This window comes from Benincasa hispida, chromosome 5 (assembly GCF_009727055.1).
Source record: "Benincasa hispida cultivar B227 chromosome 5, ASM972705v1, whole genome shotgun sequence".
Taxonomy (NCBI): Eukaryota; Viridiplantae; Streptophyta; class Magnoliopsida; order Cucurbitales; family Cucurbitaceae; genus Benincasa; species Benincasa hispida.
The window spans coordinates 13,756,490-13,773,326 of record NC_052353.1 but is presented as its reverse complement, the minus strand read 5'-3'; the positions used below and the strand labels follow the sequence as shown (position 1 = coordinate 13,773,326).

The 16,837-nt window shown below is 32.9% G+C and overlaps 2 protein-coding genes across 3 annotated transcripts; both read left to right on the top strand.

The window, feature by feature from the left end:
• Positions 1-10,353: 10,353 nt before the first annotated feature.
• Positions 10,354-13,158, top strand: LOC120078093 (probable serine/threonine-protein kinase PBL19). Its single transcript, XM_039032307.1, has 4 exons — positions 10,354-11,259; positions 11,404-11,664; positions 11,952-12,074; positions 12,478-13,158. Exons 1-4 carry the CDS (start codon positions 10,906-10,908, stop codon positions 12,838-12,840), a joined length of 1,101 nt encoding a protein of 366 aa, XP_038888235.1. The 5' UTR covers positions 10,354-10,905; the 3' UTR covers positions 12,841-13,158.
• Positions 13,159-13,395: 237 nt separating this feature from the next.
• On the top strand, positions 13,396-16,535 carry LOC120078095. 2 transcript variants are annotated; one of them, XM_039032309.1, is made up of 3 exons: positions 13,396-14,416; positions 14,496-14,628; positions 16,032-16,535. In XM_039032309.1, exons 1-2 carry the CDS (start codon positions 14,349-14,351, stop codon positions 14,617-14,619), a joined length of 192 nt encoding a protein of 63 aa, XP_038888237.1. In that variant the 5' UTR covers positions 13,396-14,348; the 3' UTR covers positions 14,620-14,628; positions 16,032-16,535. The 2 variants fall into 2 exon arrangements, with proteins under 2 accessions (XP_038888237.1, XP_038888236.1); XM_039032308.1 differs by lacking the exon at positions 16,032-16,535 and adding an exon at positions 14,894-15,288 and having other exon boundaries at positions 13,719-14,416.
• Positions 16,536-16,837: the final 302 nt, after the last annotated feature.

Genomic DNA, 16,837 nt, shown 5'->3' with positions numbered 1-16,837 from the left:
TATGCTTCATGAGAGATAACCCCTATTCCAATACATATAACCCCGGGTAGAGAAATCACCCCAATTTTGCTTGGAAGAATCAACAACAAAATTTTCAACCTTGGCGCAAAAAGAAGGGCCACCAAGATTCTTTCAACGCAACAACGGTCAATCGAGCAATCAAGTAAGTAGTTCAGAACAACCACCGCAATCCTTTTCTTTGGAGAGCCTATTGAAGCAATATATAGAGAAAAACGAGACGGTGCTTTAAAGTCAGGCCACATCCATCTGCAATCTTGAATTACAGATAGGCCAGATTGCGAATGAGCTGAAAAATAGACCGCAAGGAGCGTTGCCGAGCTCAACTGAACTCCCTCGCAATGCTAGGTGTAACGGGAAGGAACAATGCTTAGCAGTCTCCTTGCTAAGTGATGACATGACTGAAAAGTAGGGGAGAAGCGCATTGTGACCAACTTAAATGTAGTGATAACCGAAGACCCGCTGACCTGTAGTTTGGAGAAGCCCGAGAAAATAAACCCTGAAGTTGCGTCCACCCTTAAGCCTCTAGATCTTGAGACAGAAGAAGTCCAACCACCAGTGACTTCGCAAAGATTGAAAGAGGAATAAATTGAGGAAAAAAATATCGCAATAGTGGCTGCAGTGCAAAATGCTATGATACCACCTAAAATGGGCGACCTAGGAATCTTCACGATCCCATGCTCTATTGGAGGGACTTTCAGTGGCCAAGCACTATGCGATCTTGGGGAAAGTATAAACATAATGTCGTTATCAATCTTCAAACAATTGAATGCCGACACACTTATGTCCACAAAGGAAACTCTTCTGCTCGCGAATAGATCTCGAATTCACTCTGAAGGAGAGTTGAAAAATGCCGCAATTTCAATCGATAAATTCATCCTGCCGATAGACTTCCTCATTTTGGAATATAAAGCGGACGAAGATGCACCCATTATATTGGGACAACCATTCCTTTCAACTGGTCGCGCTCAAATTGATGTGCGTAAGGGGGAAATTGTAATAAGCATTCATGGGGAAAAACTCCGGATTAAGGCAACAAAGATCCTAGAGGACAAAGAAAAGAGAGAAAAGCCACCATGGACGTGAACAAACCAGCCGAAAAAAAGTGGTCCCTGCGTTATTAAATGATCGCAACATATCAGGGATGCAAGTTTTTGGAAGCATCGATTCTTCAACTCTTCACCACTATTCGAAATCTTCACTTTAGCCTTTCAATCTTTGTCTATCCTTATTTTACTACTGCTTTCTACAAAAAAAAAAAAAAATGCGATAACGAGTTTTATTTTGGTTTAAAATAATTTGACCCTCTCTTTGTTTTTCTTGCAACGATCAAGGCATTGGATTATGGAGATGTTACGCGACAAAGTATTTATCTAACTCCATCACCACAACGCAAAGAAGAGAGATCGCTGCAAAATTTGGGGGTGTACTATTCCTTATCTTTATTTCAAATTTTACGCTACCACATCGCATGTTAGTTTTACAAGTTTTATCACCGCATCCTCTTTAATTACTGCAATCATTTGACATAGATAAATTTAGTGAGTTACCACATTTTGTTCTTTGCCAAGTATGATTTCAATGATGACAAATATGCTTTTATTTCTTTTGTATACACTAGAGTCAACTTCGTCTTAAGATAGTCACCTCATAAAATATTTGTAGAAGTTAGGGGTTTGCTAGCTTTCTTTCAAACTCTCTTTACAACGCATTCTAGAACATTGCGTGACTTATTTTAATCTTTTGGCAATGAGGACATTGTCGCATTTTAAATTTGGGGGTAAGGTATGGTTTTCGACCTTGCTATTTCATCATATAATATATATTATATATATATATATATATATATATATATAGAGAGAGAGAGAGAGAGAGAGAGAGAGAGAGGAGAATAACAACTCTTACTGTCAACGCAATGGGAAACCCATGTTGATAAGAATTAACTTGTGAAAGACACTTACCCGTAGTTGGATGTCTGCATGACACACGTGGGGGCAAGCCAAAACGAAAGTAAGTTACCAGGATCAATGCATAAATAAATGACCGCAAATCCATTGCCAAATAGGTATGAGTTTAGTCTGAGAAAGAGTGCATTGTTCGTAGTTGGATGTCCGTATGACACATGTGGGGGCAAGCCAAAACGAAGGCAAGTTACTCAGATCCGCATAAGGTCAGAAAAAAATATTAATGAAGAAATTTTTTTGTGCAAGGATAAAATCATTTGTCACCCCGGTAGAAAATTTTCTTTTTGAAATAAATCATGCAATGTTCTGAAATTTAGTAAAGTCCTTTTGAAAGTTAAGCTTGCAGTCCCTAGGTCTTAGAAATATTTTAAGAAGAAACTTGAATAAGACTTAAGAAAATTCTATTATATAGGATTTGAATGAAGTATCCTTGAGAAATATAGGAAAAGATCTTTGCGAAGAATCTTTAGCTCCCTCACTCCACGTCTCCACACGAATGGTCAGAATTAACCATCTGTTGTAGTTTACAATACTTGCAAACCTCTACAAAGTGGGCCGTATCCGTAGTGTCACCAGGATTAGGTATCCCACCTTAATCTTTATACTACATACCGATTTAGGTTATTACTTAAGGCATGATCCACTTGTATATCACATATACATGCTTAAGTTCACATAAGATAACCAAGGAACTTTGTTTATTGGATATGAGTAAATGTCAGAATTAAATAACACTTATTTTATTCATTGAACAATGTGTATTTTTACAAAACAACGAGACTCCGGGAGAATTAGGACACTAATCCCAACACGTGATTGCATGTGTTTAATTTATAGCATATTTTCATTCAACAAACGTATGCATGCAACATAATGACAGATAATGGTAGGAGGTCTAAACACGTATGGTCGAAGGTGGAGGACGCTGAGTTGGTGGAAGCCCTATTACATTTGGTGGAGACCGGTTGGAGGTCCGACAATGGGACATTTCGACTAGGATACCTACAACACTTGGAGTGAATTCTGGATGAGAAAGTGCTAGGGTGCGCATTGAATCAAAATATCATTGAGTGCAAGGTGAGGAGTCTTAATATACAATACAATGCAGTATCAGAGATGTTAAGTCACTCGGGGTTCGACTGGAACAAGGAGTTTAAATGTGTCCAGGTCGAGAGGAGATTTTCGATCTTTGGGTTTGGTAAGATTCTAGAAAAAAAATGTACGAGTACGTGTTATAATATAATATTAATAATGTGTATGCATATCAATGCAGAGTCATCCCAATGTGAAGGGGATGTGGAACAAGCCATTCCCTCATTACAATGACCTTTCCACCATATTTGGGAAAGACAAAGTAGTAGGATAATCAAGTGAGGACCCATACGTGATGGAAACAAATGCATCCAGAGAGTTTGAAGATGAGATTCGACTTGGATCATAGGACTGTCACACACCTGAGGTTTTCCATACAGAATTACCATTAAATCAAGATGGAAAAGATGAAGGGCCAGCAAAGCAATCTACAGGTAGAGCGAGTGTACCTACCGAGTCATCTCGAGGCAGCAAGAGGAAGAGGCCATCATTCCAAGCTGAAATGATTGACATCATGAGATCGACTATTGAAATGCAGAACACACACATGGGTAGACTTGCATTGTGGCAGAAGGAGAAGTAGGAGCTGGAGTTCGGGCGTCGGAAGGAAGTAGTAAACGCCATATACAGACATTCAAAACACAGATTGCTTCCTTGCAGTACCAGAACACACATGGAAGAGGTACTGCCTCCGTCTACTAGGAAGAAACATATAGACTGACCACTGATATTTAAACCAGTATCCCTGTATTTTGTTTATAGTTCTTTTGGATAACAACAAATGGACAATGGACTGTCATGTCAAAAAGAATGATAACTTTTGCATACATCATGACATGTAGTTTTTGTGTTTGTATTATGACACGGATATTATAAGTATCGAAAATAATACTTCCTTTCCTCACTCACAATTACTAAAGTTTGGGGACCAATAGTGATTTTTTTTTTAAGAAAAACACCTTATAATTTATCAAAAAAAAAAAGAAATTGCGAAATAAGATACATAAATTGTTCACATTAAATAGGTATGGTATGTATTTGGAGATATGAACAAAATGATTATGCAATTGAGTGTTATGATCGAGTGAGAGAGCGAGAGAGAATGATTTTCCTTCAATTCTCTCTGAAATTATTGTTCTGTACTGCCTCTAAACTTCTCTCTCCTCAAACATAAAAATAACGTGCTATCTAAAAAAAAAAAATCTGAATTTGCCGCAGCCGGCGCTGCAACAAAGTTGGATCACTTCGTATGGTCGTAGCGCACAATTTTTTTCCTGCCGTCACATTCGGGGTGTCGGAGTTTCGTGGCGCCATTGCAAATCATCCTCTTGGGTTTTAGCGCTGTGGGATGCGCCTTGAGGCACTGCACCGCCCTCCATTCTCCATCTTTGGCATCTCTTTTCCTCTTCTATGCATGGTTTTGGTTTTCATGCCAATTTTTGTCCAAATAGGCTCAAATTGCTCCTGTAACATGGTTTCTTGAAATTTACTAAATAAACCATATTAAATCACATCAACTAACAATAATGACTCTAAATTAGAGGTAATTAAAGCACTTTTCAAGTACTTTTCACATGCTTATGTGACTTCGATTCCTAATATTACGTCGGTTAAACTTTTCATGATTCATTGATTGGCTTGTAATCATGTTTTAGTAAAGTTTCAAAATATAATAATTAGTTTACTTTTAAAAGAGTAAGAGTGTGCTTTTTCTCACCCCAAAACAAAACTATATAATAAAGTTGAAAAAAAATGTACTTGATACTTTGAGGTAATGGTTAGGATATTTGTGAGAGGTACAACCACTAATATTGACAAATGCAATTGGCAAGTTAGTGGGAGTAATTAAATAATAATAATACTAAAGGTTCTACATTCTATTGAGATTTTTAGTGCTTTAAAACTCTTCGGCATACATATGTAATCCAGCTTCTCTCCATTTTGTTGCACTTTAAAATGGAATATCAAATATTATAGGTCATGGCAATATCCAATCATTTGAAGGTAAATATTGTATTTGGTTAACAAGAAATTTGCAGGTTTATTTTTATTTTATTTTACTTCTTCTTTTTTTGTTTTTTTGTTTGCTGTTTGGAGTGCACATTGGATTTTGGGTATCTTAAGTCCTGTCTATGAACCATTTTATTTTTTGTTTTTATTTTTGAAAATGAAGTTGATGAACATTACTTCAACCATCAAATTTCTTCCTTTGTTATTTACTTTTCACCAATGATTTAAAAAACCAAACCAAATTTTTTAGAATTAAAAAAAGTAGTTTTCAAAAAGTAGTTTCTGTTTTTAGAATTTAATGAAGAATTCAACAATTATATTTAAGAAAGATACAAATGTTGGTAAGAAATGTAGATAAAATAGGTTTAATTTTCAAAAAACAAAAACAAAAAATAAAATGATTACCAAACGAAATCTTAAAAATTATCTTAATATTCTAGAAGATTTTGTCCCGTCATACTTCGCAAAATCTCAACTTGACAGGCAAACAACTTAGCTCGCCATGATTTTTTGAAACATTCTATGTTATATCTATCACGTGTTCTGAATTGATTTATATCTTGTTTCCAAACTGTCATCTCTAGGGTATTTATCTTTTAATTCATCTTAAATGAGCTCCAAGATTCCTCTAATTTTTTTTTAAAGAATAAAATGTAGATTAAGTTATTTTTTCTTTTCTTTTTTTAGTTTAATAATGGTGGAGATGGGAATCGAATCATCGATCTTTAATATAGTAATTAATACTTATCTATTAAACATGATTGAAATTGATCGTTGTGGTTTAAGTGTAAAAACCATTCTCCGTACACAATTAATCAAACTACTTCATGGATATCTTTAGGGTGGTGTGGGTGGTTTCTTAACTTTTTTTTGGAGTACAAGTACAACCAACTACAAGGACGTGGATTGAACCTCTAACTCTTAAGGAGGAAGATCATGTCAATTATCGTTGAGTTAAAACTCACTTTTAGCTCGTGTGGTAGTAGGGGTGTTCAAAAAATCCGATGACCCGAAAAAACCGATTAACCCAACCCAACCGGTGGGTTTGGGTTGGGTTATCGACTCATTTGGGTTGGGTTGGGTTCAAATAAATAAAAATTTTATGAGTTGAGTTGGTTCATGGGTTTATCTAATATAACCCAAACCAACCGAACCAACCGAACCAATCCGAATTTATTATTAACTTTAAAATATGTTTTTCTATTACTCATAACACAATTATTTATACATATATTGATTTTAATTTTATTTAATTCCAATATTTTTTGAATAATTTATTCCTCAACAACTCTCAAAATTAGTTTCTTTACACTTTAGAAAGAAAATTGTTACTATATAAATTGAAATTGAGTTATTAATCTTAATTCAATATATGAAAATAATTAAATTAGATTTTTACATATTTACGTTTTACTTCTTTTTATAACAAAATTTTAAATAAAGAAGCCGATTAACCCGAACCAACCCAACCCAAATATTTCATGATTGGGTTGGGTTTGGTTCATTTTTTAATAAGAATTATTTGAGTTGAAAAAATTTACGACCCCGAACAATTGGATTGGATCTGAAAATTCTTTCAATCCAATCCAACCCAATCTATGAACAATACGAGAAAAAAAAAATAATAGTGGAAGATCTTAAATAAGTTAGGTAGTAGGTAGAAGAAGGGAGCCAAAACCAAAAATGATATAAATGTTTCAATTTAAGCAACCAAAATTATAGGGCACCGGGAGACATTTTTTTTTCCATTTGTACCCTTGATATATACGAAAATTTATAGTCAACCCCTATTTGCGAGTAATTTTTTTCCACTTATACCCTTGGTATATATGAATATTTACAGTCGGCCCGTAACTGCAATTTTTTTTTTTTTAGAATAACAAGTCTACATCAACATCTCAATCAATTTTGGAAAAACCTTCAATAATATCTATAATCTTATTTTGAGATGCTCCCCCTCTCGATTCATAGATTTTGAATTGCTCTCCTTCGAAAATTAAAAAGTTTAAACACAAAATTTATAATATTAAAAACTCGTGAACCAAATAAATATAGATTCTAAAGTTTGGGTAATTACAATTGGTAGCATTTTAGGAATCATAATCAAATATATAATATCATTTTAAAAAAAATTACAAATATAACCAAGTCTATCAACGATAGACTTGAATCATTAATAAATTCTTACTAGTGATATGGTCTATCACTAATAGACTCTTATCAATAATTGTCCTTTTTTTTTCTCATTTCTCCTCGATAACTGTTTGAAAAAGTAAGAGGAAGGAAAAGAAAAATGAAAGGGAAAGAGAAAGGAAAAAAACAAAGAAAATGTGGATACATAACATTCTATGGTGTAATCCTCTAATGAGATGGAAATACATTTATTGTTCCTACTTTTCTTTGCAAGAAGGTGAACGACTTTGTTTTTTTCCAAGTAAAATTGACTTTTTCACATCCAAGTTAGGTCTAAAGAATTTTCAATTAACATTTATTTCCATCTTTTAAAAACGCGCATATTACATTTTGGAAAATTTTCACAAATAACATATCAAACTATTTATAGAAATAGTAATATATATATATATATATATTAACATTGATAGACTTCTATTAACATCTTTTAGTGATATCAGTTTTCAGACATTAATAGACTTATATTAGTCTCTATAAAAAAATATTAAAATTTTATTATTTTTTACAAATAGTTTTCTTTATTTTCTATTTTTGAAAATCTCTCTTACATTTTTTATTATAATTTCCATCTCGTATCACATCTTTATATTTATTATTTTTTTTTTCTCTTTTAAGAATTTATCCGGATAGAAAATTTAGATACCACACAAGATATTTGAAGAATTATTATATCTTCGAAATGAAGTGTCTAATGAATCGATGCAATAGGAGCATATTTTCACTATGACCAATATTTATTACCATGTCTCACTCTATAAATTACAAGACGCTATGATATTTTATTTTGTTGTTTAATTTGGTAATGTAATTAGTTTCAGAAATTTCTATTACTCTAAAAGTTATTTCCAACAAGCCTTACATTAACATGTTCAAAACATATACCTATTAAGGGTAAGAAACAAAATTATAGTTTTAGGAAAAACAAGATAGAGACTAAAATAAATATTTGGAAAGTTTAGAAACTAAAATAGAATAATTATAAAAGTTCAGAGACCAAACTTTAAAAAAAAATTTAAAAAATATTTTTAATTCCTAAACTTTTATGATGGTGACAATTTAGTCTATGACCTTTTGATTTTGCAATAATTTAGTCTCCTAACTATAATATATAACAATTTAGTTCCTACATTTATATTTCTAATAATTTAGTCCATATCACGAAAAATATTGAGATTTCTTACTTATATAGAACGATAATTTGAATATAGACAAAATGTGCTTATAAACTAATACGTTATTAAATAATGTTTAATGAAGATTGTCACTCAATTTTAGGAGAACAATATCTTGTTGGTCCCTAAATTTTGGGTCTAATTTCTATTTAGTGCCTAGGTTTTAAAATGCTACACTTTCATAAGGTTTGAGTTTGATTTCAATTTACTCCTAGATTTAAAATGTCACAATTTTGATTTGGAGATTTCAGGTTTGTTTCAATTTGGTTCTTAAGTTTCGAGATTTACACTTTCAATCTCAAATTTTCACTAAATACCTACTTTCAGTCTTTTGCAATGATGTTTATTGATTAAATTTAAATAATGACAAAGTGAAAATTTGAATTTAATTTCAATATTGATGAAATATAGTCCAACTATTAATTCTAATGAAAATAGTTAAACTGTTATTTCTAATTCTTTTGATTAATTAATATACATTAACATTAAAGACGAACAATGAGTATTTAGTGAAAAAAATGACATTAAAAGTGTAATCTTAAAATGTAAGAACCAAATTGAAACAAATCTTAAATTTCAAGGGTAAAACTGTAACATTTTAGAACTTAGGGACTAAATTAAAACCAATCTTAAAACTTAATTATTAAAAGTATAATATTTTGATACATATGGAACAAATAGAAACTAGATCCAAAATTTAGTAAAAAAAATATATTATATATTACCTAATTTTAATGACAATTTTCATATTAGAAATGAAATTGTATCAAATTACATGGCCCCGTTTGGTAACTATTTGATTTTTTTTTTATTTACAAATTAGACTTATAGACACTATTTTCAATTTCAAATTTCTTTTTTTTATTATCTACTTTTTACTTATAATTTAAAAAATCAAGTCAAATTTTGAAAACTAAAAAAATGTAGCTTTTAAATACTTGTTTTTATTTATGAAATTTAGCTTAGAATTCAACCATTGTACTTAAAAAAGATACAAATCATGGTAAAAAAATGTAGAGGAAACAAGCTTAGTTTTCAAAAAAAAAAAAAAAAACAAAATGATTATGAAACGGGGCATAAGAATCATATCATCGACATCAACATTGAGGGTAAATGGGATTTCCATTGTATTATAGAAAAATCCATAATACATAAAAAAAAAAAACAAATGAATGTAAATATATCATAAACAATAGACATCTTAACTTGTTTAAGAATCATAAAATATTTATTTACTATTTTAAATTAATTTTTTGAATTTTTTTTTGTTTATATAAGCTTTTCAAAAACATCCATCAAAATTGTCATTTTATCGATCGAAATTTTCCTAAAATTTAGATCTCAATATTTTCATTTATATCAACATTTTAAATCTTTATCTTAAAGTCCTATAAAAATGAAGGTCTTAAATGCAAAAAGAAAATTAAGAAAAGGGGAAAAAAACCAAGAAAACAAATATTAACTCCTAATTGAGGTTTCTTTAGTAACTATTTTGTTTTTAGTTTTTGTTTTTGAAAATTAAGCCTATTTCATCTACAATTTTTTACCATGATTTGTATCTTATAAAGTACAGTGATTGAATTCTTAGCCAAATTTTAAAAATAAAAATAATATTTTGGAAGTTATTTTTTAGTTTTTAAAATTTAGCTTGATTTTTTAAATTATTGGTGAAAAGTAGACAAAAAAGAAAGAAATTTGAAAGTGAAAGTGTGTTTATGAACTTAATTTTAAAAATAATAATAAAAAATGATAGGAAATGTTTTTGTTTTGTTTTGTTTTTGTTTTTGTTTTTGTTTTTTTTTTTTGTTCCTTTTTTTTTTTTTTTTTTTTTTTTTTTTTTTGTCTTTTTGGTTTTTTTCAAGGAAAATCAGAAAAAGGTCGCATGTGAATAGGACTACTATTCGTCAAAGCAAAGCCGGAGGATTCCTCTTTTAACCGCTCACCATGCTTCGCTTGCTTCCTGTAGTTGGCAGCTCATAGTCATGGAAACTAAGGTTGTCTTCTTCTTCTTCTCTTCCTCCTTTTTCACTCAGTCTTCCTTTGATTTGCGTCCTGAATTTTGATTTTCTTCCATGGATCATCAATCTCTTCTACCCTTTTCTGCACGCAATCTCTTTTTTTGATCAAACCGTGTATTTGTAGTTGCAACCCCCCCTTTCCATTTCAATCTCCTTAACCTCTGTTGTTCTCTGTCTGGAATTTCTCTGCATTATTTAACCGTTTACTTCGGTTCTTTGTCGTGTTCTGATTTTCCTCCATGTACATTTCTTACAATCCAAGTTTCTAGTTGTATTTTCCTCTGTTGATTGATTTTGGATAGAATTTTAGCTTTTGGGTTTGTTAGTTCCGTCTCCAATTTGACTTTGTTGGTCTTTTGATACCCTTGTCTTCAACTAAACTACGAGTGAATTGTTGGGAGTTTGATCTTTGTTCGAGTTTCGGCCTGAGATTTGAGTATGGGTTGTTTCTTCAATTGGCATCGAAAAACGAAGATTAAGAGTGGAGAAGGATCGGTTAACGAATTGAATCAAAGAAACAAATCGGATCGTAAACCTACCAATCGTGGGATTGAAGCATTGGAAACTTTGCCTACGCCCCGGAGCATACCTGAGTTGTACAAAGAGAAGGAGCATACTCTGAGAGCTTTCACTCTCGACGAGCTCAAAATTGCGACGAATGGGTTCAGCAGGTCGCTAAGGATTGGAGAAGGTGGGTTTGGGAGTGTATATAAGGGGAAATTAAGACTTGAAGGTGATGAGGGAGAGGAAATCATAGTTGCCATCAAGCGGCTTAAATCAAATAGTTCACAGGTAATTGCTATTTCTTTGTTGCATTTAGTCTTTAGTTGCTTAAAGAGCTTGAACAGGGCTGAAGATGATCAGTTTGTCTTTGTTTAGGACATATTCCTATGTTTTAGTTGCTTTTCATAACGTTTTATTCTTCTATTGTTCAAGGGTCATAAACAATGGCTTGCAGAAGTTCAATTTCTTGGAGTTGTTAGTCATCCAAATCTTGTAAAGCTTTTGGGATACTGTTCAGAAGACGGAGAAAGAGGGATCCAACGTCTTTTAGTCTATGAATTCATGTCTAATGGAAGCCTAGAAGATCATCTCTTTAGTAGGGGTACAACTCTTTTGACTTGGAAAACTAGGTTACAGATTATCCTTGGTGCAGCTCAAGGATTGGCTTATCTACATGAAGGATTAGAAGTTCAGGTACAATCTTATTTCTATTAGTTTCCTTGGGATATAACACTTTCTTGATGCATTTGAATCATAACGACTATCTGACCTTTGCTTCCATCAAGGTTTTATGCTAAGTTGCATATTGTTTTGCCTTTATTTCCAGTGGGATATGCCCTTCTGAAGTGCTAACTCACATTTAGCCTATGCTCTTTCGCAGTGTTTGTATTTGATTGACGTTATTTAATCACTTATTGTGTTACACAATATTCAATTTTTCACTGATAACTTGATAATTTTGCTTTTTCTGAATGAAAAAGGTGATATATCGGGACTTCAAATCATCAAATGTGCTATTGGATGAAGAATTCTCTCCTAAACTTTCGGACTTTGGGCTTGCTAGAGAAGGGCCAACTGGTGATCACACACATGTGTCCACTGCAGTAAGTTCACAACTTAACGGGTTCATGTTTGCCTTCAAGAAAAGCCATTTTTCTAGGTTGCTGCAGTATGTGTATTTAGACAGTTTTCTATTTTCACATCTAAATATGAAAGCTCTATTTCACATCTCTAACAAAAGTTTACAATGCTATTATTCTATAGAACTAGATAGCCTATGATGTAAACAATGTGTGTAATATTTCTCATTGTAGTTTTGATTTGGGGATTTTGTTAATTTAATTGGGAAAATTCGAACATGGCTGTTTTTTTTCTTGTGCCAAGTTACTCAACTGCTCATTGATTTCTACTCATTGGAGTAAATCTTAGTAGATTTACGAAATGAAGCATCAATGGTGTAGACTGATGACATTATGAAGCTGATTTCTGCTGGTTGCATAATCACAGGTGGTTGGGACATATGGATATGCGGCACCCGAGTATGTCGTCACTGGACATCTAACACTGCAAAGTGACATATGGAGTTTTGGAGTAGTGTTGTATGAGATCCTAACAGGCAGACGGGCTCTCGAAAGAAACCGCCCAACAGGGGAGCAAAAGCTACTGGAGTGGGTGAAACAATTTCCTACAAACAGTAAAAGTTTCAAGACAATAATAGATCGTCGGCTTCAAAACCAGTATAACCTGGTTGCAGCTCGGAAAGTTGCCAATTTAGCCAATCAATGTCTCAACAAGACTGCAAGAAATCGACCAACAATGTCGAAAGTTGTTGAAATCCTGAAGCAAGCACTAGAAGAGTCAGAGGACTGAGGAGAGTGTTTAGTTCTGAGGATTCATGTTAATCATCTGGGTGGTAACTGAAAAAAAAAAAAAAACTGAAATGGTTGATGATGATGCTGAAACTTCACATCTCAAGTCTCAACAACATCAACAGAATAATGAAACAAATTGGTACTTGCTATCACTTTTTTGTATGGAAAAGCTTAGTGGAGGTGCCTCAGCCTCCTCTTCTTTTATGCCTGGTAATTATATGACTCTTGACCTGATTCTATTCAACCATCTGAACAGATAACTTTTTGTATTAGCTCTTCATTTTCATCATCTTAAAAATATATGAATCCTAAGGAATAGGGTGGAGTAGAAAGTTAGCTGATTGATTGATTCATTGCTGTTTTGAGATGCAGTGTTTGTTCAGTACATAATATAAAAGTTCCAATTTATTTTCATTTGTTTTGTTTTTTGTTTTGATCCTGATTCTAGTTTAATTGTCTATTCCATCAATTCAGAACATAGATTTGTTGTCTACACAATTTGTTTTGAGATGCAGAGTCCAATCCTTATTATAATCCTGTTTCTTAAAATTCCTAAATCAATTGCCACGTGTCCCCAACACAAGGAGAACCTATCGGGTATAAAAAAATGTTAGATCAGTAGTACAAAACTTTATGCCAATATTCATTTTGGCATTTATTTCTTGAACTTACACACATATTCATGCAATCTTATCATTGTTTTCAGCAAACTTTAATGGATTAATTTATTTGATACAAGTGGAATGCTAAATATATTAATATATTGTGGATAACGTGCAATAAATGTTGTTGCACGATTTAATTTGTTTGTCTTATAAATTTTATAACAATATTAATGGTAGAGCTTATAAATTATTATAATTTAGACTCCATATTTTTAATTAAATTTTGGGTAAAAATCAACCTATGCTTTTAAACTTTGGAGACTATAAAAACAATAGTCAATTTGAGCATATTTAGTAAAAAGATATCAATTATCATCTCGAAAATCAATGGTTAGATTTAATTGTAAAACTTAAAAAGAAAAACTAAACAAATAATTGTATCAATAAATTTAACACGTGTGAATTATGGGTGTCAGGTAAGATTCAAAATTTTGACTTTTTAGTCAAAGTAGATATAGCACAATGCAAACAAATGTACAAATATAGCAGAATTTAGATTCAGCTTCTTGAATCTATCGCCATATTAGCAATAGAGTCTATCACTAATAAAAGTCTTCCAACGATAAAGTCTATAATTAATAGATTTTGTTATATTTACAATTCTCTAAAAATATTGTTATATACTTAATTATTAGCTTTAAAAGTGCTACTCTGGGTTGAAGCCCAAACCAATCAATCTCCTATTAGGCCCAATCGACTTGACTTTCTCTGGGCCGAAAGTGTTAAAAGCCCAAAACAGATGGACCTCTGTCTGGGCCTAAACAGGTGGAAGCCCAAGAAATGAAAGAATCTCTATGTTCTCCTTCTCTGAATCGGTGGAGAAATTTGGTGAGAAATTGAAATGGAGAAATCCTTCACTCTGATTCAGACAATTGCGACTGCCGGAGCCTTCTCTGCGATTTCATTCTGGTGCGATTTTACTTCTATTTCTTCAAGTTTCTTCTCTGGATATTGCTAATTCAATTCATTTTCCTCCATTTTTTCTCAGGTATGGTTTCATGTTTGGAAGAGAGTCCGCTCGAAAAGACTTGGGAGATTTGATTCTAGATCTACGCCGAGGAACCTCCAACTCCGATTCTTCTTCTTCTTCTTCTGAAACTCCTCAGCCTTGATTTGGCACTGTATGTCCTTTTCTTCATTCTGTTTAGGTCATGATTTTGGATATTTTTATCGATCGATTCGATTGTGTTGGAGAAGTTCATTCTGGTTTAATGAAACGGCGAATTTTAACTTATGGAACAAGGAGATTCGTAGTTTTTGATTTGAGGCGTTTGTGAAGTATCGATTAACCTAGATATTTGAAACATCATTGACTTTTAGGCATTTGAAAAAACGTGTTTCTTCATGTATTTGTATACACATCATTTGGCAATGTATGTTTTGTAGTATCTTGGTGATGAAAAGCGGCAGCAACCTCGGCGATGTTTCTATTGAAATGGATACTTGCAAATGTCCAGGGTGTGTTTGGATCAAGGGAAGTAGAGAGTTTGAGAAGTAAGAGTTGTGAACTCTAGGCACTCTACCATTTGTTTGGCCCAAAGAATCTGTGGGTTTGCATCAATTTTGTACCTTATCAACTTTTTACATTGTGGGTCTTCGGAAGTTACAACTCCCTAGACCTTATAACCCTTAGAAGTGTACTATTCTACTACTATCCATATTTTCTTCAAATTTCAGATATTGTGTGTGAGAGAGGGACTGTTGTAGGATTATTGACCAATGAACTCTGAGTCAAAGTTTTTCAAAAGTATATAATTTTATTTGAAATCTTCTTAACATCATATACAGTGCAATTATTGAATATTGTGATGCAGGTTCAACTCTTGCTCCCTTATTCTTGCTCCTAATAGTTTAGGTTTTCTCATTCTACGTTCTCTATTTCTTCATAGCTCTAGTTCTTTATTTTTGGCTCTTGTGTTTTGCTCTTGCTATTTGGTCTCTTTATATTAAAAGAAAACAAATAACAAGAGTTGCAAAATTGAAAGTGAGGGAGCAAGGAGAGTAGCGAGAGTCGAGAATTGTGAGTCAAGCACGCATGCACAATAAGGTTGTTTCAATAATTTCGCCGATGATGATGAAAGCAAAAAGTTAAAAAAAAAATATATAGTTTTAAAAATTGGGACAAATTTCATTTGGAACTCTAATTTTGAATCAATCGTACAATTATCTGGTATCGTGTTCTTGGATGATATTTCTTCCTTTTCTAGAATCATTTGGATGACCATATTTATCATGTATGGATGTGAGTGAAGTCCATTGATTTGTTGAAATTGTTTCATCTCAAATATCTTTGGCACAACCAATGTGAACTTGGTAGATTTGTAGTCCATTGATTTGCTAAAATTGATATTTCAATTCATCTCAAATATCTTTGGCACAATCCAGGTAAAACAAAATTGGTGGTGATTTACTTTGAAATAGAATTGATGATTCATGAAGTGGTTTATCGTGCATTGAGGAACGTACATCATGTATCAAGTATTGAATAGAATTCTTATTTATCCTTGTTTTTTTGTTATTCAAGATTCTTCCCCAGGATCGTTTTTCAAGCCAAGCGACCAGCCTTTCCTCACACATTAGGACGACTAACAAGATAGTGAAAGAGAAGCTTACTCTCACTCAACTTGCCCTCTCTAGGAAGACAGTATTTGGGCGATTTGTGGACATGGAAATTATCTTCAACAGTCCACAAAGGAAGGAAAATAAGTAGGGCAAGAAAGCTAATCGACGAAGAGGATCGTGTCGACCATTACAGAGAATTCGAGAGACAAGACTACGACTATCAAGCATAGTGATCAAGAGTCGATCCTAACCTACGAAATGGTTAGATTTGGTATCTAATATATGAAAGACCAAGCAAAGTCCCAGCGAAATGTTCAAATGATGGGAGGCTCGATTGCTCATCTAACCATGTTAATTTGTAATTCCAAAAAGCTTGCATTTTCCTCTTCACCAAGTATGTAAAGCAAATGATAGTTCAATCGTATTAGTTGCCAGGGGTTCAATCAGCCCACCAATAAGTGGATGAGAAATCTACTCTGTTGCTATTTCTCGGGTTTAGTAGTTGCTACTAAATTACTTTTCGAAAAGCACATTCGCAAAAAAAAAAAAAAAAACAAGTTGACAAAAAGCACATTCTATTGAGGGAGGTTGAAGACCATAGGAAGGATGCAATGACATTCAATTTGAATGGTACAGTTGTAACATTCACCAAAGAAAACTTCCTATTGGTTACGGGATTTTGGCGGTTACCTAATCCAGTAGTTGTGAAGAGGGCTAAAGTAACTGGATCACTACGTAAGAGGTACTTGAGGAATGATTTTGGGGGGA

Coding starts and splice junctions, on each gene's coding strand:
- LOC120078093 (XM_039032307.1), top strand. CDS start 10,906: ATGGGTTGTTTCTTCAATTGGCATCGAAAAACGAAGATTAAGAGTGGA. Junction 11,260..11,403: donor TTAAATCAAATAGTTCACAG/GTAATTGCTATT, acceptor CTATTGTTCAAG/GGTCATAAACAATGGCTTGC. Junction 11,665..11,951: donor ATGAAGGATTAGAAGTTCAG/GTACAATCTTAT, acceptor TGAATGAAAAAG/GTGATATATCGGGACTTCAA.
- LOC120078095 (XM_039032309.1), top strand. CDS start 14,349: ATGGAGAAATCCTTCACTCTGATTCAGACAATTGCGACTGCCGGAGCC. Junction 14,417..14,495: donor TTCTCTGCGATTTCATTCTG/GTGCGATTTTAC, acceptor ATTTTTTCTCAG/GTATGGTTTCATGTTTGGAA.